Source organism: Prinia subflava, chromosome 1 (assembly GCF_021018805.1).
Source record: "Prinia subflava isolate CZ2003 ecotype Zambia chromosome 1, Cam_Psub_1.2, whole genome shotgun sequence".
Taxonomy (NCBI): domain Eukaryota; kingdom Metazoa; phylum Chordata; class Aves; order Passeriformes; family Cisticolidae; genus Prinia; species Prinia subflava.
In genome coordinates, this window is record NC_086247.1 from 83,871,514 (window position 1) to 83,896,803 (window position 25,290).

Sequence of the window (25,290 nt, forward strand, 5' to 3'; positions counted from 1 at the left end):
GTAGAAGTGCAAGTTGCCAGGCAGCAAGAACAACATCTCTTGTATCATAGGTGGCCTTCTTGTGGCAACACTGAGCACCCTTCAGTCCCACTAAACATGCACAGTCCTATTCTGTTTCTGTATGGCCATGAACAAGGCAATCCCTTCATGGCAGTTAGTTCAGAAGGACAGTGCCCAATTCTGTGCACCTCTACAGGTGATCAGATGTTTTATATGATGTTCCTGTTTGTCATCCCACCTGCTGCAGCTATGAGTAAATGCCATCTCTTGGTTCTAATAGCTGCAAAATGTTTGTCTGTCCCCAGCCTCGTTTGCAAAATAATCCCACCATAACTTAAGAAAGAATTACTAGTGGGTGGTGGAGTAGCTGGCCATGGGTACAACTGGATAAGGCAGTACTGCTCACCTGCCTTTCCATTCTTCCTTCTCTGGAGAGGTGCTGCTCTTTGCATAACGTAGTACAGGTTTTTAATTTTCTCCCAACTGCCTCTTTTTACAGAACCATATTATATAGAAAGCTGTGAAAGAGGCAGAATAGAGAGGGATGTTCTAGCATCAGCAGCAGCTGGAACAGTTTCCTAATCATGGGCTTCACAGGCACATTTTGTGCTCTTGCAAATTATATGGATTGCTCTCTTCTGAAGCAAATTTCTGCTTTGCTGCCTTTTACTGCCATCCTGAAATACCTCCACTGCTTCATACAGGAGCTTAGTTTATGTCTGGTTTGGGTTGAAGTTGTAATATGGTGTAGCTTAGAGACACTTCTTGCTTTGTTGATGCTGCCAAATGTGTCCCAACCATATTCCACTGAGTGCAGCATGACCTTATGACCACATAGCTGAGAGGAGTAGTGTGTGTTACTTGTCATTTAAGTTATTTTGTCACTATTGCCACTCAGGGAAATCAGCAGTTCTACAGCAAGCGTTTTTAAAAGCCTTAAGGTTTTCCTCAAATTCACCTTTTTAAGTAGTCTGTGATAATCCTATTGCAAAATGTTCCTGTCTATAACTCCATTTCCAGTCCTACTTCTTCCACTTAGAAAGAAAAAAGGTAATGTAATACTTCACTTATTTCCTCCAAATTTAAGAGTTTAGAGATTCTGTACTATTAACCTGCAAATACTCATCTGGAGAGTCAGAAAGTCCATTTTGTGGCCATCATAAAGTAGTGTTGAACAGTTGCCTGCAGGTGTCTGTAACTTTGGTTTCCTGACATTTCTACAGGCTTTGCTGTAGGAATAACAACTATTAGCAGTTTGGGGCTGCTTCCCACACTAAAGACACGCCAGAGGTGGGAGCTGTATTTTCTCCTTGAACCCTCTGTACCTCCTGTGCAGGTATCACACTGCAATTGCAGGTCGCTGGCTGATTTAGTAGGAGCCCACAATGAAACTGCTGTTTGCCACATGTGTTTTAAGATCCATTCAGCCTCAGTCTGTAACTGTTCTGATTCCTTCTTTTTGCCTACAAATGCTAACAGGTCCCTTATGTATTATTTAAAGTCTCTCCAAAATGGCCATGTTCTGTGTATTTTTCATCTTTCAGCCAAATAGGTGGGATTTTTTTTTATTGTTTATTTTTTTAACATCTATTTGCAAGAGTTTCTGCTGGGCTTGTTGGTGTCAAGGGTAGAGATTTCTGCAGAATCTCAGCAGATTGGTTGTTTGTTGCTTGGGCAATGCAGCTGGTCAGCACTCACAGGTGCCATTATACTTGGAAATGCTCTTCTTTCCCTCAGGACTGATGCCTTTACTTAAATATGTTCTTGGTAGAAGGATTTTGAGTGAGCTGCAGTATATCAGAATTAAAATTCTCTCTCTGGCTGTATACCAGTCATAAAACTGGTATGTTTTCTTAGGACAATGTTTTCATCTTGTTTTGCTCTGCTCTCTCCCTTACTGACAGCTGCCGGAGTTGTTACACGCCTTTTCAATTCATAATGCTGTTTAACTTTGTTTCCATTTACCCTTGGAATTTGCTGTCTGCAGTACAATCTTACCTGTGTAGGATCCCTTCCTGAACACTGTTGTGATTTTGCTGTCTCTGCAGCTCTGAAATGTGTGAAATCAAAGTAGACACAGCTAATTTTTAAATAACAACATGCCACATTGGATGGCTTTTGGGACATGAATACTTATGTGTTAGAGCGACCATTGTAGGAATCCATTAAAATTCCTTTGCAAAACTAGGGAGACCTCATGATGAAGATAAGGTGATAACTGGTAAGTGCAGGAAAGCAAAGCAATGCAGCTCATAGGAGAGCAGATTCAGCAGAGAGCAGACCTGGAAAAGCAGAAAGTTCCTCAAAGAGGTGAGACACCAGTAGGAAGGATTTGCTCATGGAGGAAGTCTTTATCTGCTGCAGCCATCTAAAATTCACCTTTTGTCATCAGATATCCTAGACATTTAGGCAGTTTTCTGGTAATGACTCCTCTCTCTCCTCTCTCCTCTCTGACAGCCTCTGTCAGAAGGTGTAGAGGTGCCATACCTGAGTATTTCCTCTGGTAGTAGAGTGCCATTGCAACTCAGTGTGGAGTCTCCACCACACTGAGTTTTAATGACAAGGATGACTGCTCTGAAACACAACTAATTTGGTGCCATCCTGGCAGCACGTTGGGTTTTGAATACACATGCAGCGGTGAGAAGGAGTAGACATGGGTGGCTGAGCAGCAGCCCCAACAGAGCCTGGAATGAGCCTCACCACATTTCAATAGCTGGGTTCTGCCTGGTGAAGTGCCACAGAACTATGGTCTGTCTATAAAGGGAAAATTTTTAAAAAACCCAAACAGGTCTTTCCCCTCAACCCAAACTGCCTTCTTGTTAAATGAATTTTTAGGAAACCTGCATTTCTAGAGTCCAATCCAAAGTGAGTCATCAAAGCTGTAGGAGATGATTTCTTAAGTTTATAATCCTTTGGATGGAAAATTCCCAACTGTGTGATTTTGGAGAAATACTTAGCAAGGGCAGTTCATGAAGTCTGAAGATATTTGCCATCCATACCATTTCCTGCTTGGCTCAGCTGAGTTAGTTAAGTTGAGAAATACTCTCTGTAGAGTATTCTAATTGAGCCTGCTAAGTGAGGCTACTTAACTGATACTGTAATAAAAAAAATTTGCCTGGGTAGTTTGACAAGTGGGTGGTTTATCCCCACAGTTAAAAAGATCTGCCAGTGATTTGGCTTTCAAGATGGACTTTTTTTGCTCCTTTCTCACACTGTGACAATAGTGGAACCCACTTAGGAGAGTGTACCATTTAATAATAATGGTAAAAATGTGAAGAGTAGTACGTGGAAAACTTTTGGGATTATGGCACAGGTGGATATGAGGCACATGTGCACCCTGTCATTCATCACACATGTAAGGAAATCGCGCAGTTTAGAGAAGGGATAGATGTGACACTTTCCATTGTGTTTGTAAGAAAAGCAGCTGAATTCTTCAGTGCTTGTGCTTGCCTGATGTTGCCCCAGATTTGTTCAGATGAAAAACTCAAAAACAACAGTGTCTTGTTGATTTGATTTCCCAGATGCAGTGAAAGGACAAGTGTCAAAGCCAGGTAACGCTGAATGCTCTGGTTCTAGTGGTGTCTTGACAGCCTCAGATTTGTTGGTGGTTATACTAAAAGTAACCCAGTCAATCGGAGTTAAAAGATCTACCTCCAAAGTCCTTCTTAGGCCTGATAATGGCTCTTTAAAGTGACAGTGACTAGAGCTCAAGACAAAAGTAAAGATGTTTAGAATCAACCTGTCACTGTTACTGCAACCTGTTGCACCTTCACCAAGGCCGTGGGCTTTGTCAGGAGCCTGGATGCATGAAAGTCTTTTCTACTCTTCAGTTCGAGATTCCCTGTTTTGAGAAAAATGGCCTGGCAGGAGGAAGCATCCTTTGAAACAGGTCAGCCACAGCTTCTGCAGCACAGTGGGTGAGAAGTCAGAAACTTTAGTGGGGAATGAACAATGCTTTGTCATCAGTGATTTTCATCTTCTGCCCTAGGATGATGTTTGGAGGGATTTTTTTATGCAGAGGTCATCACCTCATTACCTATGTATTTTCAAAGCAGCAGGTCACATAGAAATTCTCTTGTATTTCATATTGGGTGAATCATGGTTCTCATGGTTCAGAGCTTATTTTTTGTATATGACTACTAGATGTTTGTGGATTGAGTTTAGATTTTACAGAAGAATGATTTCTTATCTAGTTCAAGAAGCTTTATAAAAACAATGCAAGAGTCAAAATCTTTACCTGAAAGTGCCAGCAGTCGTTATAGTGTACCAAAAAAATAATGACACACAAGCAGATGTACCACCTGCCAATGAAAGCAGAATTCCCATGTGTGTGGTTTTTAGCATTCATAAGATGTTTCAAAAATACTCTCACTAAATATTTTACATTGCTGGAGGGCAGAAAGGTATATGTATGGAAGAGGAACACGAGAGGGCAGGTGGGGATGGGTTCCAGCTTTGATGGATGGCACAGGAGACATCACCACATGTGGTTGTCCCAAGGTCTCTGTGTTGTGTTCTGCACTCTCCTGAGAACTGGTGAGGAGATACTGGGGGCACCCTCAGTGGCAAAGCCCATGGCTGAGTTCTGGCTATTAGGGAAACTCGTTGTTTGCAAATCTCAAGTAGCTTAGTAATTTTGATAAATAAGTGGTGATCAGATCTTACACCAAACCAGGTTATCTTGCCATAGTACACTTCTGCAAACTATCAAGAATATGAGAAAGTGACTCAGAGTTGAAATGTGGTTTAGGCACATGCAAACCTTTGTGTCTTGATATTGGCAGATGGAAGCTGAGGATAATGTCTTGGTATCAAATCAAATGTGGTGAGGTGATAAAGGACCTCTAACTGAATGGTTGGGGCTTCTTCATGAGGCCATTCATTACAAAAATTTTTGCAGTAGGAAAAAAAATCAAAGACTTTTATTAGGTGAATAAAAAATCTTAAAGTTAGCTACAAAAACATTCCAAGGGTAGGACTGCTGCAGTATAAAGAAGGAATTTAACTATGTGGAGGTCATTAAAAAGGAGTCAGATGTCTATAAAAGACATTAATTTCTTGCTGCATTTGAAATTTCAATTAGAATATATTATATTAGTATATATTATTGCTTTTTGCTTGATTTCTGCAGGTTTCTAAAGTCAGTTTAAATAATTTCCAAACGCTTTTTTTTTTTCCATTAGTCTGTACTGAACTTTCAGCCTCTGGACTATCTCACATTATTCTGTATCATCAACCAAGCTTTTATTCTGTCTCTCTTATTTAGGGTCTGGCAATACTCTATGAAAGAATATGTTTAAGTCTAGAAAATGTATTTTTGAAGACACAATACAAAATTGTGTAGATACAGACACCTTTCTGCTGTGGTATACTTTACTGGGTCACAATGCAAACTTTCATATTTAACCTTTTGTGAAATGAAAATGTAAAATTCATTGGAAGCTTATGGCCTTGTGTGAGTAGGAAAAATTACTATAGTGCCATTACCCAATTTTACATATTCAAGCTATTAAAGAAAGGGGGAAAAATGTTTTCTACTAAGAAATATTGATTACTGTAATTTTAGAAAATATAGACTGGAAAAAGTCATGTTACCTAAGTTTGGGAAGAACAAGACATAAATAAAATATTATTAGAGATTAAATTTAAAAGATCTTTAAGAAAGCTCTAACAGAGTGAGGGAAGAAGAGTGGTATAAGGAGTAATTAGGTGGGATAGATGTTTTAACAAACCACCACACCTTTCAGATGAGGTTTTCAAAGACTGTGATGGCTTTTGGGAATTGTGGGCTCTCAGAGCAGCTGCCTGGGGCTGGACATCACACATCCTCATGTGTGTTAGTTACAAGGAGGTCTTTGTACCACCTGTGGCTGGGATGGGAAGGGTACATTGACTTCTGTCAGCTCCAGAGAGCCTGGTGAGCCCCCACCCTTTAGAGGGAAGGAATAAGGGGCAAAAGATCTTGATTTTATTGCCAGGTCAAGATTTGAAAGTTGGAGTCACATGTTGCTACAAACAGCAAAAGGTGGAGAAAACTGGGTTTTTCATGTATAGACTACTCATGAATTTAGAAGTATTTCAATATCTAGTCCTTGTACTTGTATTTCTTACTCTAGTGCACTCGTGTCTATATTTATTGAAAATTGATTCTGAAGAATATCTGTAAATATTTCATTTGTATGATTTTTTTAAAAACATTGAATTAATATGAACTCCTCATCTGCTGGTGAAATGTCAGAGATCAGAAATGGTGCTTGAATAAACACGGTAGTAATTTATGTAATGCCTTGGCAGTCTCAGGCATTCAGCACTGTCCAGTGTTCCTTCCACTAGACGGATTTTCAAAAGCTGGCTTCTGTATTTCACACCTGCAAACTACAGCAATATTTAGTTGGAAGTGCAGTGTGTCTGCAATTAATTCTGAATGCAGAAGTGAAATCTGGCCTCATGCATCAAAGAGCTTGGAGGCCATTTCTCTGGTTATTTGCTCAGCTGACTGTGTTTGATCAGAGCTGATGTCCTCAGTGGTACAGAGAGGCTGACATACTTACAGGAATGCGAGTGCATTACTAATTGCCAACACAGTGCAGAATAAATAAGTCTGTGGCTTTTCCCTATTTAATTTTTTTAGTGCTTTTTAGAGCATTGGTTGATTCCCTGTGTTCAATCTGGCAACATTACATTATATTTAAGTTCTGTGGGAACAAGGCTCTGATTTATATTTCAAAGGTATTTACCTTGTTGTATTCTGGCCTTTTTCATTTTGTGGCCTGCAACTTCCTGGGACAAACTGCATCCAAAATAATTGTCAGTCTCAGGTTTTATGCTCATATTACAGTTTCCTTGTCCCTTGTGGATCAAGATTTTCTGAACACGTCCTGTTCAAATCCCTCCATGCAGTAATATCCAGTTTGTCTCAACTCTTTTGGCTTCTCATGGAATTTCCTTTCCCTTGAACTCTGTTTATACTGGATACACATTGCTTTGATTTCATGCCTATTTTCTGTATAGCCTGATGAAATTAAAATTAACAAAAAAAATAAAGCATAAAAAAATGTGGAGGACTTACCAGAACAAATGTTTAGTAATAGGACTGGTTGGTGCCCCGAGCTGTGGGACTGATCACTTAGTTAAGACACTCAAAATTAAGTGCCTGAACCTGTTTATTTTGTTAGGATACATAGAATACTGCTTTAGCTGGTAGCCTCTCTGGAAAATATTTTGAGGTAAAAACATTTTTCACACCATGTGGATCTAATAATAGTCATGGCAGTGCCAATTTTATAGCATTGCGAGAGGACGAAGGTGAAAAGAGGAGCACCGAGCAGCAGCAGATACCATATTGTGCTGTGGTCACCTACTGACAAGCCTAGGAGTGGCCAAGAAAAAACACAGGGAGAACAGCATAGAAACAGTGGGTAATATCCTCAAAGGTAACAGTAATTGCAGAGGGTTTATGAGGACCTCGATTGGGGTATGAAGCACCTCTAGATGTCACTGCAACATTGTAAAACGTAGGTCAAAGAAGGGTACAAAGCTGAAGTTGAGGCTTTTACGCTCCAGTTCCTGGTAACTGTCTCAGTCAGCCTTTAATGAATCGTTGCATCATTAAAGAAGTCATTACCAAATGTTGATTAAACAGCAAGGAACCTTTTGCTAACTGTCAGTAAGATTGTTGATGAACATTTTACTAGAATAATAAATATTCTGAGATTTGGTTTAACCTATTTTTTTTAACAGCAAAAGCTAGGGCAGGGCAGCAGCTGAATCCTGGATGCTTCTATGGTTTAGTCTCTGAGGTTCAATCCTAATCTTTTCCAGGCTGTTTTTGTGCCAACACTGATGCTGATTACAACCAAGATAATTTCTCTTGCTTTGCACTGGTATCTACTCAATTGGCTTGTAGTGATTAAAATAAGGACCATCATTTATAGGAAATGTGTGAGTTAGAACACAGTATTTGCATTTGACAAAAAAAAAAAATTAAAAAAAAAATCAGGCTGCAATTTCATGAGGACCAATACAACATGTACACTGTATAAATTGAGTAATATGTCAATGTTTTCTCTGCAGGTCATCAAAGAAAAGTCCCATTTTGATGCAACAGAAACAAAAGAAAAGAAGCCACCAGATTCAACAGGTTAGACTATTTTTTCCTCTGTTCAACTTCTAGTTCCTAAGAAATAGCACAGAAATAGCCATGACTTTCCTGAGCAACTCCAGTGGAGTTGCTTGGGTTACTCTTGTGCTCAACAGCATGAGTGAGCATAGGGTATCCAACTGCTCAGTAAGGTGCTTTGCATGAGGAGTTTATTAACCTTGACTTGGTTGACAATAGCTTCTAGTGAGAAAAACATTTTCTAGTGCAGTGTCTCAAAGAAAGCATTTTGTGACGTATGGAATCCCAGTTTTAAATAAGTAGTCTGCTCTTGCTTAGGAGACACTTGTACTGACCTTGAAAGTGGGAGAGGGAAGCAAATACCTAGATCAAAATTCAACAGAAGTTATGCTAAGTGTTCAGTCCTACTTTAATACTTTTACTGACTGTCAGAAAACCACTGACAGATTACTTTGTAACGTCTTGTAGATGAGGACACCCAGCAGAGTCAGTCCTGCTCTCAGGAAGAAGAAGTTGATAAGCTCAACAAGGAAAATGCCAAGAGGGAAAGTTCTGTTCTGCTTGAAGTGGATCCTCCCAAATTTCATACTGAAGAGTCAGAGGAGAAAGAACAAAATTTGTCTTTAGAAAGCCATTACGTATACAGGAGAAACTCTTTTCAGGAATCTCTCACCCCAGAAAAACAGCAGGAAGAAGATGCTGTTGATGATGCTTGTCAAGAGCTAACTGTGCAGGAGATAGAGAGTGAGTCCCCAGCAGATGAGGAGAAGAAGGAACATCAGGTGCCTGAAGATGCACATGAGGAACAGCAAGAGGAGAAAGAGAATGAAGGAGAGGAAAATGCTGATAAGAGTGAAAAAGGTGCTGAGGAACCACCAGCTCCTTCCCAAAAGGAAGATGAGGCAGAAGAAAGAGATGATGAAGAGGTATCAGAGGGAAGGTAAGGTCTGAAACTCAAACTACACATTTTCTGAAGAGACCCTTGTTTCAGAAAAATGTGTAGTTCAAGTTTCAAGTTGAAGTGGCTGATTAATATAAATATTGGTGAAAATTTAGCCCAATATAAAAGTGAAAAATAGTTTATATCTCTGATCTAAGTGAAAATATACTCTTAAAAAACAGGTAAACAATCCACTATACATGGTATTAACAGTGTTCTATGGTTGTTTTCTTGGGAAATATGTTAGGAACATGGGAATTATGTTATGCCATTCTTTATTTCTGAGGAGAATTCTCCCACAGTTATGCTTATATATTGCAATGTCATATAACATCAACAAAATAGATTAGGCCATCTGCCAACTGAGAATTAACTTACTGCAAATGTAGCAACTTAAAGGACAACCTTAAAATTTGAACATTTGCCTGGGCAATTGACCTAATAAATTTGTTTACTGCAATTCTTTCTTTGCTGGATTTAATATATAGCCTTTCAGGGATAAACAGGTTCAAGCTCTCAGGAACCTGTATGAGCAAAGGGAATTCCAATGCTCTCCCTTTGCTTTAAAGGTGAGATTGATAGCCTAATGTCAAGTTTAGAAGAACTCAGGTGAGGTTTTCAGGAACATTTTGCTGTCATGATTAATCTAAGGGCCATTTTTATTTCTCAATGTGAATATTAAACCAGTAAATTTTACACCATGAAACAAAATAGCTTAATGTTATTTGAATGCAATATCCGTGTAGGCATTTTTCACCTATGTTTCTAAAGTTGCTCTGCTTTAAGTGTACTCTGCACTAATACCATGTTTTGTCCTTGCAGGTGTAAAAGCTGCGAAAAAGGTACAGGAAATTCTAGTTCAATCCCTGGGCAGACCTGCCAATTTGAGCATAGTGGTAGCAGTGAGCATCGAGTGCATGATGAAGGTCTAGTCAAAGATGACACAAAAAGACCAGAGTAGTTGCAAAAAGTGCTGGTGGCATATATAAAACTATAAAAAAGCTGTTAAAGAAAGTATCCTAAAGGCAAGGCATTTGATTCCCCTGGTATTGCCGTGAGGAACAGAGACAGAGATTTGTAGAAGAGAATGATTTCATGGTTCTAATTAGTAGGGGAAAAAGGTGTGCAGAAAACTCTGATGGGAAATAGTTTTTCATGGACTGCATCTTAAGCTGATGAGAAGTAACATGATTCTACTTGCTTTCATATTAGAGGCTTCTACTCTGTCAGAAATTACTCAAAATTAATTTGCTTCTGTCACAACTACTTCACTAACGCTATCCTCTCTCCCTCTTCCTTTAACAGAAGAGCTAAAATCCCTAAGTATAGAGTGGAGGGAGAAATTGTATCAGGTGCAGCAAACTTGGTCCACCTGTGGAAGTGTTGAGAATGTGTGTTAACAGGGAATCTGCAATGCTGTGGACGTAGCCTGAAACACCAGCTTCCTCATGTTCATACCATTGTAATCTGAAGTGAGAACAACTGCAGGCTACAAAGCAAAGAAATACAGACTTTTGTGTGGAAGCCTGAGTGATGTTGTTGAACTGTGAGATAAATGGTGCTCAGGCACCAAACTCTGAAGCAGTGCTCACCATGGTGAGGCAGAGATTAGGCTAATATTAGACCTCCATCTTGAGAATTTCAGTGCCTGTTCCTGTATATGAAATTATGGCGTGTGAAGAGGTGGCCTGAAACACTTGGAAATATATGCATGTGTATGTGCATACACAGGACTCAAGATGAATTTAACTGCTTTGGGAAAGGGGGGAGAGTGTGGGAGGGAAACATTTATTACAGGTTTGTGCTAGGCTTTTGTAGCAGAAAACAGGAGACAGCAGACTAAAACTTTAAAATCCATAAACTGTTGTGAGCTCTGGGAGATTATTATGGATGACATTAAGGTTATAGTGGCTCTGTTGGAGTGTTTTCATCTATAATAGGAAATTGTTCTTGAATTGAGAGAAATCCCCTCTGGTTTGCAGGAAAAGAAAAATAGAGGCTCTGTCATGGGGAACATCTTGAAGGCAAAATCTTAAACATAGTTTTCAAAAGCAGTCTTGTATCTTTAAAAGAATATTTCCTTGCCCAAAGTTTGGTAATATTTTTAGCTGAGCTTTCAGAAAGACATTTTCTTCTGCCACTTGCATGCTGGTGCTGATGGAGTTGGTGTTGTTAGAGTGAGATTTTGCCTTAGGTTAGAGGTTTTCTTGGCCTTGGTAACATGCAAAGACCCATACTTACAGTCATGCAACACAAACTCTGCAGAATCCCAAGTAGGTGGCAAACTTCCAGAAGCCCCAGCTTTTCACAATTCCTTGACCATGAACTAACTTCCTGACCATGTAAGTTATTAACACTGTCAAAAAGAAGTCTAGGTACACAGCTGGTGTCCTGGAAAAATGGACATTGACTGTGAATAAGGACAATCTACTGCCACATTAATGACCAAAGTGTTCCTGCCAGCTACATGCTGTCGTGGGGTTTCTTGTTTGTGTTTTTGATCATTTTCACTGGAGTAATGAATGGTTTTAAAATTGCTCAACAAGCCTCACACAAAAAGGAGCTGGCATTCCAAACCAGAGAGCTCATATTGAAACACTGGGACTGTAGCCCTCCCAAATGGTTGAAGAAGTATTTGTCACCTTGGTCAGCCAAAGGTCACTCTGGGGAGTATCAATCAAATGAAAAAGAACGTGGGTATGAAATTGAAGTCACAACAGCCTGCAGAAAGTCCAAATTAGGCATGGAGGGCTGGTCTCCAGCAGGGATTTTGACATCAGGAGGGCAGAAAGGTCCAGCATGTGGAGGTCCAGAAAGTAACACCTGAGACTGGCCAAAACTCCATAGCTGCTGCAGTGCAATGTTGAGAACCATCCTTTCTCTGTGCCCCTCTTTACATTTTGTCTGCCATCTTTTTTTAAGGACAGAAATTCTTCAGAGCAGCATATGACAGTTTCTGTGTGTCCTGAGCCATACTGGAAACCCCGAGTGCTGTCTGCCAGGGTGAAACTCCCTCATGTGCACAAGCTCTAAATGTGATCTTTAAAGGTGATGACCACACTGTGGAGAAAGACAAGTTTTGGCAATCAGTTGAGAAGGGGATTCTTCACTGTCAACATCAAAAGCTGGGAAATAGCCTCTCTTAGCTGGGCCTGCAGGAGAGTTGTTTCTCTTCCTTCCCCACTGCAGAGTTACAGTACATACTCACCTATTAACAGTCCCTGAGGAGGAAAAAAATTAAAAAAAATCAGAGATTAGCTGAATTGCAGAGGCCCCTTGCGAGTATGAAGCTGCATCGGTATGGTGTCAAAGTGGTCTTCACTTTGCCTCTCCCGACTGTTGTACAAAAGATGATAGCTTAGAAAAGGAGTCCTTGTCTTGGGAGTGTAGCTCCCCAACCACAACCTCCTTTTCTGAGCTAGAGCTTCTGAGAGAAAACCCTTGTTCAGTAACAGAGAAAGACCTATCTATAAAGCTTCCAGTAAGTGTATTCAGTTCTTAAATGAAATTATCTGGGGCAAAGAGGAACTAAAATATGGGATAGACAAGCACTGCATGTGACAACTCATATACTCTCTGTGTGTTTTGTCTTTTTCAGATGATATTCCTACTCCACCAGCACCATTTGATCACCGGATAGTCTCAGCCAAAAGGGTGGGGATCAGCAATTATTACAACGTCAACGAGGATGAAATTCTGGGAGGGTAAGTCAGGTGAAGTAAATCAACTTGGGAAGCAAGGCATAAATTTACAGCCAAGCACCCTGGGAGGTGAATAGAGGCAACATGCCCCACTAGAGCCAAAGCCATGAAAGTCTAAGCTCTTACAGTGCTTTATAGAGGGATGAAAAGAGGAGGCTGGTTTTACAGAGTGAGTGAATTGTGGCTTACTATTTGGCATCAGCAGACCTGGCCTGTGTTTGGCATTGTTCTAGGCCAGCCAGATGCCCTCAGGCTTTATGACAGGGTTCCTAAGATGTTAAAATACCTCAAATTACAGCCAGCAGTATGTAGAGACACATTGTAGTCTTCTTCCTGTCCAGGACTCTCACCCCTGAAAACACATCCATGTTTTCAGATTAGCAGGCTGACCTGACAGGCCATGCAGTTACTTATCTTTCATGTGACATCATTTAGGAGAGTGGGATATTGTAATTTTCATGGCAGTGTACTCTGGGGAAAAGCTTTGTTTCATCAAGAAATCACAACCCTCCCATGGAGGAGAATGATGCGATGGAGAGGGGCAGATGATGCACATTATCTTTACAGTATATCCTTGACTTTCCTGGAATTAGTCATTGCAGGTTATGAGGTGGGTACAGCGAATCATACCAGTGGAGTAGTACCAGATAGAACAGTGTGTGATGTTGGTGTGCCCAAATGAGTAGTAGCAAGTACAGGCTACACAATAAAATAGCAACAGCAGAGCAATTGAAATGAAAGCCAGTAGGGAGAGGATAATTTATGGTTGTTTATAGTGTAGTTTACACTCTGAGTTGACACTTGTACTTGTTTGTTTCTCCATTTTTCTAGAGGACGATTTGGGCAAGTGCACAAATGTGAAGAGAAAGCAACAGGTCTCAAGCTGGCAGCCAAAATTATAAAAGCACAAGGTCCAAAACAGAAGGTTGGTAGAGAATGATATTCGTCTTTTGTTCCCCAGTGGATCACACACTGTTCTTCAGCTACACAACAGGCCATAACCAAGCGTCTCACAAGCCATCACACTCATAGGACCTGCTGGAATACCATTAATTCCATTTCTATTTCCTTTCTCCTTCAAAACTTCTAGTAGCTCATGAAAGTACTATTCTTGGGGTGTTTTGTGGTTCTTTTAAATTTTATATTACTTTTTTTCTTTCTGTTTCTAATTCTATTAGTATTTTCTTTAGTGGCAAAATGGCAAAAATATTTGTCAGGCCTGTGACATAGTGTATTCCCTCCCAAGCACACTGTAGCCTTTGCTGCAATGACTTGATGTCAGTGGAGGGGATGCTGATAACAGACATGATCTGGGCACCTGACATCAACACAAATACAGACGAGACAAATTGGTCCGGTCTGTTTTGCAAACCTCTTGGCCATCTGGGACTGGCTTTCACAGGAAAGACATGCATAGCATTCTTTATGTGACATTGGTGTCATTAAGAGCATTCAAGAGTGGGATTTGTCTCAGGTAACTGGGATTGCTAAGGTACAGCTGTGGCCAAGCTGATGTCCAAGAATCCCTTTATGGTGAATTTAGAGACACTGACATCATCAGAGAGTGATTCAGCGTGCCTAAAATAGTTGGGCTGAATGGAGGTACCAGTCTCTCTCCTCTGACTGCAAAGTTAGGTTTTGGAGGACTGTCCTGGACTTCTCTCAGCTTGATTTTGTACACCTACAGCTGTTTGAACAAAATCCTCCTCTGCTTCTCTTTTTCCTTTACATCCCTGGGAGCCCACTTGTCCATGTGGGCTGTCCTCTTCCATTTCCAGTAAATATCTTATTACTGAAACACCCCACTCAAGCTCTGTGTTCATCTGTTAGTTCCTGTAGCTTTGACATCTACTGCTGCAGGAGCCCTGAGTTTGGCTACACAAGAGAAAACATGAAGATAATATAGATTTCCTTCAAACATGGCTATCTTAGGAAAGAAGGCATCTGAAGCAATACTCATGGTTCTTTACAGGATGAAGTAAAAAATGAAATCAATGTTATGAACCAGCTGAATCACGTCAACCTCATCCAGCTATATGATGCTTTTGAATCTAAAAATGACATTGTACTCGTCATGGAATAGTAAGTGTGTTCTTTTCCTTTCTGTGTTTACTAGTTTTTCTGCAATTGTCAATTTCCTTCTTGCTTTCTCCTGAAATTAGAAATGAAGCTTCTTACAGGTGGAAAATGCATATGAAATATGTTCTCATGAACAACAGAAAAAAAGGAGAATTTAAAAGTTTTCCGATGCAGTCATTTATGATTTTTTCCAGTAGTGTGCAACATTCCTGGTGCTGTAAAGCAACTGCTTCAGTTGAAGCTGGAGCTGTGTTACATATCTTATCTTTAATTTATCACTTTAATTTGTGTCAGCTAAGAAATAAGCCTCTCAGATTATCTCCTGTTCTCTGAGGCAAACAGACATCTAACACCAAAGAGGAGCCAGATGTGGGTGTTGTGGCTAATCCTTATACTGGGTGCCTGAAAGGATAAACCTGCTTTTTATGGTGGGTTATCAGACTAATCAGGCACAAAATACCTGCCTTAAGGTCAAGTTAAGCAGATGCTGTCTTAAGGAAGCCAAAAAGGCCAAAACTAAAACACTGAAGTGTGTGGTAGAAGGTTCAAAGTTAAGTGAGTTTGAATATTCTGGATGTTCTCAGATAGTCCCCTGAATTTGGTCTATGGATTAACATGACACAAAAGAAAAGTATCTGTGTACCTCTGAACAGATAAGCTGGAGGCATACTGAAATGTGAAGAGAAATTAAGTCATTTTTGTTGACATTAGGTAGGTTGAGATTGACATTTTGGATCTGTCCCTCTCAAACTCAGATGAAAGAGACCACAGGTTTAAATACAGGTTCTCCATCATGCTGTTTTGGTTTTCCACAGAACTTCATTATTTCATTGGTACAAAATGATGACTCAGACATAACATCCAAATTTCAAGACGTTCATGGTTTTCAATGGATGGGAGGCTGGACTCTTAGACCTTGAAGAAGTTCAGACCAGTCTGCATCAGAACCCAGATTTTAGATAGTTCAGATCAGAATACAAGCTCATCTCACTGAACTTGACCGGGAATTATGAAAATAGTCAATAGCATATTTTCTGCATTAGTCTTACTGTATGAGATTAGATTTGAACTTGGTCTTTTTCTCCTCAGCGTGGAAGGAGGAGAGTTATTTGACCGAATTATTGACGAAAACTACAATTTGACAGAGATGGATACTATCTCGTTCATAAAACAGATCTGCAAGGGAATTCAGTACATGCACCAAATGTACATTCTTCATTTGGATCTCAAGGTAGAGTTTTGAGATGTATGTTTTGTTTAATGACAGATGTGGAAATTCCATTCTTAATGGTAGGCCATAAAGCTTAGCAGATTCCTGTGGCAGAAACAACAAAGACCCTTATTCTGCTTTCCTTATTTCAATGCATATTTAATTTAACCACACTGAGATCAGTTAAATTACTACAGGACTAAGTAAATTAGATGAAAATTATGGTCATATGTCATCATGCTTCATAGTGCTTAAACTTTCCACAGACTGACTTTACAGAAAGCCAGCAGCTGACTACAAATATGTTGTTATTTTCAATTTCAATATTTACATCTCAAGATATTGAGAAAATATTATTTAATTCAACTGCACAAAATATGTGTTTAATACAGCAGCTATGGGGTGGCAATTATCCCTGTTTTTTACTATGCAGAAAGGCATAAGGGAGTGGAACTAAGTTCAAGGGTCATTTAGGATCAGTGTAAGACCACACAACCTTCTGAGGCACTAAATGGCTGTTGTCATGAAAAGGCATCAATAGATAGCCAGATTAAGGGAAAGTACATTAAAAAGTACTTTCTACAATGACAGGAATAAAAATGGTCAGTGGCTAATGTAATGAATACAGCATGTCTATGTTGGATTAGACAATAACTGCTCACGTGGCCGAAAGCCCAGAGAAAGGTGGCAGATTCTCTACTCCATACCTACACATGTCCAAGTACTCTGCCATGGACTTGCACATTTTTACTCTGGTCAACTGCAAATGGTCAACTGCCACTCTTAGTAAACATTTGTTTATTATTATTCATTAAACTGTGCACTTGAGCTGGCTCTTTTTCCCTTACACCAAGTTCTTATTAAATAATGGACTTGTTTATTACCACTATTTAGTGGAGGAATAAAATGGGATGATGTCTTTAGTTTTATGACTGGCTAGAAATCTGTCTAGTGATCGTTGAGCTTTACAATACAATAAAAAGAAACAAGGAGTGCACAAGATTGTTTTCTCTTTGGTGAGATTTTTATAACGGCTGCTGGTTTTGGCTTGTACTAACAGACTTAATATAGTACATCTTTAATAATGTTAGCATACATATTATTGCAGTGCTTAAGGAAATTAGCAGATGCTTGTTGGGACCTGCTTCAGTAACTGATCAATGACCAGACTTACTTTTGTCTTGCTCTACAAACATCCAGTTGCCTAGAAACCTGTCAAACAGAAGTTCACACAGTTCTTTGGGACGTATTAATTATGATCTTGAGATGGCGCAGTTTTAATATGAGGTCAAACTGCTGACAAAACAATACATATGCAGCCCAAGAAATTAATCCCAGAGATCTCTTTTCATGTGCTTGCCAGCTATGGCTTCTCCCTTCTGTTTTGCTTGTTCATAGACTGCTGTCAGTAACAAATGAGTTTGGGAAAGAAAGCTTGAAATTGAAAGAAAATGATCTTGACAATAATCATCCAGGACCTCAGAAACTATGGACATGTGGTGTTTAAAAGTCCTACATGTAAAATGAATTAGTAATGGTGACAAAGGTTAACTAATGTTTTAAGTGTTGAGGGCTGGTTTGTTTCAAAGAGGACTCACTGAGAGTAGCTATAAAAGTGCTGGCAGTGCATATGGGACTGTGCTTTAGGTATTTACATTTCAAAGACAATTGGCCAATTCCTTCTCTCAGTTCCTTCTGTAAGAATTTGGAATAACTCTTGGAAGTTAGTGGATACCTGCCAGGAAAGTGAAAAGTAGCATCTGGCCCTGTGAAAATCCAGAGGGGTTTAACCTGTGAATCCTAACTTTTGCTAAAATACCTGAAAAAAACAAAGTTGATGAGACTGGCTTAATTTATTAATGTTCAATCTGACAGAATGTTTGAGAACTCAGAAATGTAAAGCTGTAAGATAAATTTCAAAGTCCCCCAAGTTTGATTAAAAAAAAAAAACAATGAGAACTTATTAAGGTCTGTATAATTACAGTGAAAGCATCCTGGAGCCCCTCCTTGGAAGTCTGCATTCCCTGTCCCCTTCCCCCTAATGCGTTCTTTATCTGAACTGTGCTTTATGTCAAATTGAAAAGCTGTGGAAAAGAAAAAGCAGTTGGAAGGCACAAAATGCACTTCTCTGATTGTGTGTGACAGCAAGGGGGGTATCCATGCAGAGAGATTGGAACAAGGAGGAAAGCAAAAGGTGCTTATGAGATATTTTCACTGTTATTAGTGTTTTTCTCCCTACATTTTTCTAAAAGCCCAGTTTTTCATACTTGTTTCTCATTCAAGTGTGGGGTTTTTTTTGTTTGTTTCTCTTGGCAGCCTGAGAATATCCTGTGCGTGAACCGAGATGCAAATCAAATAAAAATTATTGATTTTGGATTGGCAAGAAGGTACATGCATGTGTTCTCACTAATCATAAATGAATTAGGAAATAATGAAAAAAGTATTGCATCCCTGCAATGATGTATTTGATACATAATGGTCTTCTACTGTTCTTGGGACAAATTTATTTCTTTTACCCAGGGATATCTTTTACTATGAAACATTTGGAGCTGAATGAAAAAGATTTGTCCTGAAACCTTTTCAGGTAGAGGGTTGAATAGGCTGATTGATACTAAGAATGCGTATAAGTATCTTGGAACAGGTAAAACAGACAAAACCAGTGGTACATCTTGTCTAGCCTCTTGTCTCCAGTTTTAAGAGATTCTTCAAAAGAGAGTGTAAGATACCATTGAGGCTCTTACAGTATATATCCCATGCTATATCCCTTTCTAGTTTAATTAGGTGCTATAACCTCAGTGGAGGATTTACTGGTTAAAAATTTCATATCTATGATGTGGAGAAGTCCTAAAAGGATGGTAAGAGCTGCTCTGAGAAGTCCTTGAATTGTGAATGTCTTCCTTTTTGTAGGAATTGCATTTTATCCTAGTATGATACAAAGCTTGAAAATACTTTGCATTCTATATATGGGTATATTTCTTATCAGTTTGTGCCTCTGTCTGTCCTTGTTTTCCTACTGAATTTTCTGTATGCTTCTTTAGTTACTCTATGTGCTAGACAACTGATGCTGCAACTTCAATAGGAACTGTAATTGATGTCCTTTGTTAATGTTTCTATTTCCTAGATATAAACCCAGAGAAAAACTTCGAGTTAACTTTGGGACTCCAGAATTTCTTGCTCCTGAAGTTGTGAATTATGAGTTTGTCTCTTTTCCTACAGACATGTGGAGTTTAGGAGTCATTGCTTATATGCTGTAAGTAGGATTCAGTCTCTGCTTTTTTAAGCTGTTTCCAGGTTGAACTGTGTCTGTCATCCCAGTTTGCTGTTATACTGGAAGAGTGAAAAACTGTGTACCCAAAATAGGAAATATAAACTTCTTTCCAAGTTCCATATTGAGAAATCTCTCCTCTTTTCAAATTGCCATGAACTTTTTGCTGCGTGGTAATTTCCCAGTGGTTAGTACAAGAGTGGTCAGAGGTCTAGAAAATATGATGTGCCTTGAAAGACAGTAATGCTTGATATATTAGAGAAGAGGGGTGATTATTTAAACATGTAAATAGATGAGAAAATGGGAATGGTCTGAAGACCTTCTTAGAGAGTAGTATTTTGTAAGATAGGCCAGAGTGACGGAACAATCTTAGCTGTCACATTGGAGACAATGTACAGAAAGAGGGAAAGATAGGAAGACTGAACATATTCCTTTTTACTGCAGCCTCACTGGATTGTCTCCTTTTTTGGGTGATGATGACAATGAGACCCTCAACAATATCCTGGCCTGTAACTGGGATTTTGAAGATGAGGAATTTCGAGATGTTTCTGATGAGGCCAAAGATTTCATATCAAAGCTTCTCATCAAAGAAAAATGGTATATAATCCTGTAACTTTGAAATGTGTATTCCATGCTATCACGACACAGTTGTGTGACTTGTGCTGCTCCATTGCAGAACTAATATGACTTATATAAGTTTTTTATGCCCACACATGGTATTATAATGACACTTCATCGATGTTGTTCATTGTATCCATCAAATGCTCTGAAATTACCTGAATACATTTTTGCTGAAACAAAACTTAATTAATCTGCTGTCTGTCATACTGTTCTGAAATGACACCATTGCATGATGGCAGAAGATATGACCTGTAGCAGATAATTGTTGAATTGTAAAGTTCTAGGAAAAAACTCTTAATAATATTCTTGTTTTCCTTTAGCTGGAGATTAAGTGCAACTGCTGCCTTAAAACACCCCTGGTTAACAGACCACAAGCTCCACTACAGACTACAGGTCTACATTTAAATATCCTTGTGCATCTGCTGTTGCCCTCTTGTGTTGCCACATCACTTTGCTTTGACATTTTTCTTTACTTCATTTGAGTCTTTGTTGCTGATTCATTTCTTTCCACTGTGAGCCACATGTGTCCCATTGCTTTTTTTAGGTGTTAGAATTTGCATGCTCACACTTGCTCATCAGTTCTTGCATGTCTGGGAGGAACAGTGCAATGCTGTGTGTTGCTGAGTGGATCAATTTCTTAGCAAAATGAAAGTATTTACATAATTAGCGCTGAATTACCTTTTGAAAAGGATTTTCCAGCTGGGGATGATTTTTGTTCCTGCTTTGAAAACCTTTTCAGGCTCTCCTGAGACATCCCCTGAGTGCTGTTTCATCCTGCCTCTTCACCTCGTGCATACCTTTGTACTTAAGCACCTTCTTGCCCTTCTGTGATAGCCAGCTTAGTGGCCAACACAGAAGAAGCTGTTTGCTCAAGCAAACAATTCATTTGGGCTGAGCTGGAGGAGCAACAAGATTTTAAATCACTTCAGTTATTCCTGTGTCAGTAATTTTTGGAGATTCACACTGTTGGTGATTCCTCTCTTGGCTGTTTCTAAGTGAGTCCACTCTGTGGTTCAGTGGTTCATAAGGGGATAATTTTAAGCAGGTTTCAAAATTTTTACAGCATTTGAAGTGCAATATTCACATTGTCCTTTGCAGGCAAAGCACTTCTGTGTTAAATATTATGACTAATGTATTGCCTAAGATGTATATATCAAGGTGCATTTTCATATACAGCCATCATCAAGAATTAATAGATGATATTCTTAATTAACAAAATAATGTTATTAAAATAAGAGCAAATATGATGATAATCAAGCAGAGGTAGCCCTACTGATAAGGCGGTGGGATGGACTGAATAATGTCTTGACTGCTCTGTCTTCGCAAGATGTTCCTCTTATAGACTAAGGCTAACCAGAATTACTGTAAAATAGGATATAAAAATCAAATAAATTACTCTAGTTTTCACTGAAATTTAGTTTTCATTGTAGTCTCTCAGAACAGCAAAGCCCATGAGATTATTAGATTTGTAAGTGTGTGTGTACAGTAAAAAAGGGAGAGTTAGTTGTGCCTAATGTATCTTCAGAGATTTTTGTGGGATATAATTTCACTTCTTTAGTTGGGCTCCAGTGAAGCTCTGATTTCTGCAATCTGGGGAACAGACAGTCTGTTCCAAATGCTGCAAGAATACAAACTGCTGTCCTTCCTATCACCAGTTTTTTTCTCAGGAAACTCTACCCTAATGCAAACCTTACAGCTCATGTTGTTCTTTGCATCTTCCCCCTCAATATTTTTTATTCATACTTGGCTTTGCAAAATAGCTTCACTAAACCTGCTGATGTTGCAGTGTTTGTCTGCCAATACCTTACGTAGAAGTAACATATGATTGATCTTCAATTAGTGCTCCAATAATGGTATCTTTCTTTTTTTCTTTTTTTTTTTCTTTTTTTTTTTTCTTTTTTCTTTTTTTCTTTTTTTCTTTTTTTCTTTTTTTCTTTTTTTCTTTTTTTCTTTTTTTCTTTTTTTCTTTTTTTCCCTTAGAAAAAGGCTAAAGGTGTCTGTGTGTCTCAAGCACCCCCGGCTCAATAGCCTCTCTGAACGAGCTGCCAAACAGAAGGTTTGTTTCGGGTCCCAAATGTTCCTTCAGATGTAAAAGCTGTAGCCCCTGTGGAAGGGATCAGTGGACAGCTGAAAACCTTGTGCAGTCCAAAGTGCACGGTCCAAACTGTATTCACCACCACCATCCCTGCTGCTGTCTGGAAAGCATTCAAAATGTAAACTGGCTCTATTACTTATACCAAGTAACAGCAATGTGCAAAATAATTAATGGGTATGGAGCCATATGTACTGCAAAACCTGGCCATTTTAGAGGGAATGGTTATGCTTCCACTGGCTCTCATGGGGCAGCATTTCACCCAATAATTTTTCAGTGTTGAAAGCTTTCGGGTTTTCATGCTGTAGTTAGAAGTATGGTTTAAAAAGGGTAGAAATATGAAAAAAAAAAAACTTTTTAGCAGAGGCACGGGCCAGACCCTCAGGGCAGCTTGACTAACTGCAGTGAAATCAAAGCAAGGTGACTCCTAAAAGAAGCTGCTCCACATGTCCAAGGACCCAGTTCTGACAGGGCACTTACCTTCCCTTTTAGCAATCCAAACAAGTTTGACAGAGCGTCTCTCTGTCCTTTTTCCCTGGCTCCTTGTCTTTGCCCTTTCATTAACAAACAGTTCATTAGTGGTTCTCAGGCTGGCTTGGTTCCTTCCCCTGAGGATCAGGGAGACTCAAGTCTGGACTCTTTTTTCTGTCCCTGGTCTTTGACCAGTGCATACTCACTCAGCCACTTTGAAATCGCACCGCCTCGGGCGGTGCAGTGTCTCCATAAACCAGAACTGCAATTCCCACTGCCACTTTCACCAGCTACCACAGAAGTTGGTGGCTGTGCTCAAGGACAAGGGGAACTGCTCAAAGGTTCTGAAGGTCATTTCTGGGCAAAACTCAGTGGAGGGTCAAGATGTGAATTAGGCTGAGAACACACACATACACTGTAAACCCGCTTCCTTTTGGTAGTGCGTCATGAGTAATAACAAGATACCAAAATAAAAGTAGTCCACCTTTCACCACTTGCCAAAAGGCAAGTTTTAAATGGTGCTATCATCCATCATCTGCTCAGTAGGACAAGTGATATTCTGGCTTTTTTTGCAATGAGTTTTTTCCAGGAACACGTGGAAAACAGTTGAAATTTTTGTTTGGACTAAGTAAGATTAGAGCATATTTTATACAGTATAGTGTACTAACACAGAAGTTAGTGATCTCTACTTGAGCTGCTTCAGAGACATGAAGATGCCTTTCCGTGATAGTGGAAGCCAGTAAGGACTAAGGTACCATTATTACATCTCGCTCTCTGAAGCCATGGAACTTCTGGATACACTAATATCTGAGCATCAACTTCTGGAGTAGAAATCCAGTGGGATTTTATACCTCTTTGTGATCCTCAGTATTCACCCTCACTTCACTACTGTTGAGACAAATTCCATGAAGTTTTGGTCCACTCACTTGTGTGCTTCTACACAGTAGTTTTCTAAACAGGTTTTCCACCCCTGTTGGAAGATTAGTGTTTGTATCTGGATTTCCCATTTCAAGCCACTAACTTGTGGCAACAAACACAACAACAAAATGGTGAAAATTCTCCCTCTGTAATGCAGGAAGTGCTGTATTACACAATTTTCTGTTACAACCAAAGTCAACTTTAAGATAAATTGACTGTCCAACAGCAGTGAAAATTATTTTTAAATAAACTTTTAATAGCTTTGTAACATAGTAACCTACCCATGATCTAACTTGCAGGAAAATCTGGTTTTGGCTTTTGCAGTGTTATTTCCTCTGTGTGTGTTTTTCTTTTTGGAGTTTATTTGAGTTTACTTAATGAGTGGATCTAAAGTCATAGCTGTGCTTTATTTTTAAAGAATCCATTTAGCTATTTTTATCAGGCAAGTAGTATGGTTACCACATTTAACCCAAAATAATGCACTCAAGTGCCAGTTGATTTAGACCTGGCATTATAAGTGCTTGCAGTGGTAATACAAATAAATGGAGAGGTTTGCAGCACGCCTTTGCATCTGTAGGACAAGAGAGGCAAAAAAAGCAGAGTAGCTGCATTTAAAGAGACACCTCCAGGATCAGTTCTCCACTTAACAAAGAGGTCTTGTCTTTTTAATAATGTGCAAAACATTTCACAGATAAGGTGGCTGTGAGAATCCTTTGTAGGCAAGAAGCTTCAGTGCTGCTTTCTTTTCTTTATGCACGAAGAAACCACCATGTGGTCATCCCAGAACACTTAACCAAATGAAAAAAATATACTGCTGAATTAACTGGATTCTTGTTTTGTTTATTTTGTAGAAAAGCTGCTGTGTGGTTACTGCTGCTAAGAGATTTGAAAATATCAGCCGTCTCGGTGCTTTACCCTCCTGCCATGACTGAGACTTCTAAATGGACCAACAGCTCTTTAGTTGCAGGACAAGTCCCAGCATTGTGGAGCTGCTTCTTTATTCAGCTGTTAAAAGAAGGAAAGTATTTCTCCAGGTTGCAGGAACGTGTTTCTTCTGGAGCAGCATGTTCTCCATGCCTGCAAGTGCTACATTAGCTTGGTTTCATAATGAACTTCTCTCTATATAGTCTTATATTCTCATTTACTTATCAAAGACTCCCTAAAGTTTAAATTACCATGTCAAATTAACTGTTTCTCATCGGAGCCCAGAAGGCAACCTGTCATATGTTATATCTGTAGCCAAGGTTCATTTGACACTGGAATCACATAATTTAAAAACAAAACAAAACAAAAAAAAATTGCAGCAAATTTAAAGCTGCTTTCTGTAGAAGATTTGAAGTTTGTTTTTTCTGTCACACTAAAATGAGTTAAGGATTAGCACAACCAGAGTTAAAGCCACGTTAATGTAACACCAGTGGAAGGGAGAAATGAGTCTTTCCTTGTGTATAAGCGAATTTTCCACAACTGTGATACAGTACATTTCAGGATTTTTGGCCCGATGAATTACTGCCTGTTGTAAATACACTTGGATTAATTAAACAAGAGAACAAGGCACTATTCACTTGTACCCGTGCAGACCCAGTTCTCCAAAATGCAAATATAATTCAGAGTTATTTTAACAGAGGATGATTTTATATCAGCTAATATGTTTAATGCTAATTTAACTGATTAGGACCACTGGCAAAGAGGTGAGTCAGTGCTTTGCTCATTATAACCTCTGAGTACAGGCTCAAGTAAAAATCCTCTGTATTTCTAAAGTTTTCTTCTCTTGCTCCCAAGCCTTTCTGATTCTTACCTAGGTAAAAAAATGGGAGTCAGAACAGCTAATTTTTCACCTGAAATTTTTTGATTATGGCTTATCATTAAGTGAATCT

At 39.2% G+C, this 25,290-nt stretch overlaps 1 protein-coding gene across 2 annotated transcripts in view; it reads left to right on the plus strand.

Moving 5' to 3' along the window:
• The window catches only part of MYLK4 (myosin light chain kinase family member 4), a 63,560-nt gene extending 38,612 nt beyond the window's left edge, over positions 1–24,948 (plus strand). For both annotated transcript variants that reach the window (XM_063401263.1, XM_063401252.1), the window contains 13 exons: positions 8,074–8,140; positions 8,588–9,059; positions 9,882–9,901; positions 12,658–12,763; positions 13,592–13,685; positions 14,733–14,842; positions 15,929–16,070; positions 18,366–18,436; positions 19,171–19,299; positions 19,759–19,911; positions 20,256–20,328; positions 21,916–21,991; positions 24,268–24,948. In XM_063401263.1, coding sequence (XP_063257333.1) covers positions 8,074–8,140; positions 8,588–9,059; positions 9,882–9,901; positions 12,658–12,763; positions 13,592–13,685; positions 14,733–14,842; positions 15,929–16,070; positions 18,366–18,436; positions 19,171–19,299; positions 19,759–19,911; positions 20,256–20,328; positions 21,916–21,963 — 1,485 coding nt within the window. In that variant the 3' untranslated portion in view covers positions 21,964–21,991; positions 24,268–24,948. The remainder of the gene's footprint in view (positions 1–8,073; positions 8,141–8,587; positions 9,060–9,881; positions 9,902–12,657; positions 12,764–13,591; positions 13,686–14,732; positions 14,843–15,928; positions 16,071–18,365; positions 18,437–19,170; positions 19,300–19,758; positions 19,912–20,255; positions 20,329–21,915; positions 21,992–24,267) is intronic.
• Positions 24,949–25,290: the final 342 nt, after the last annotated feature.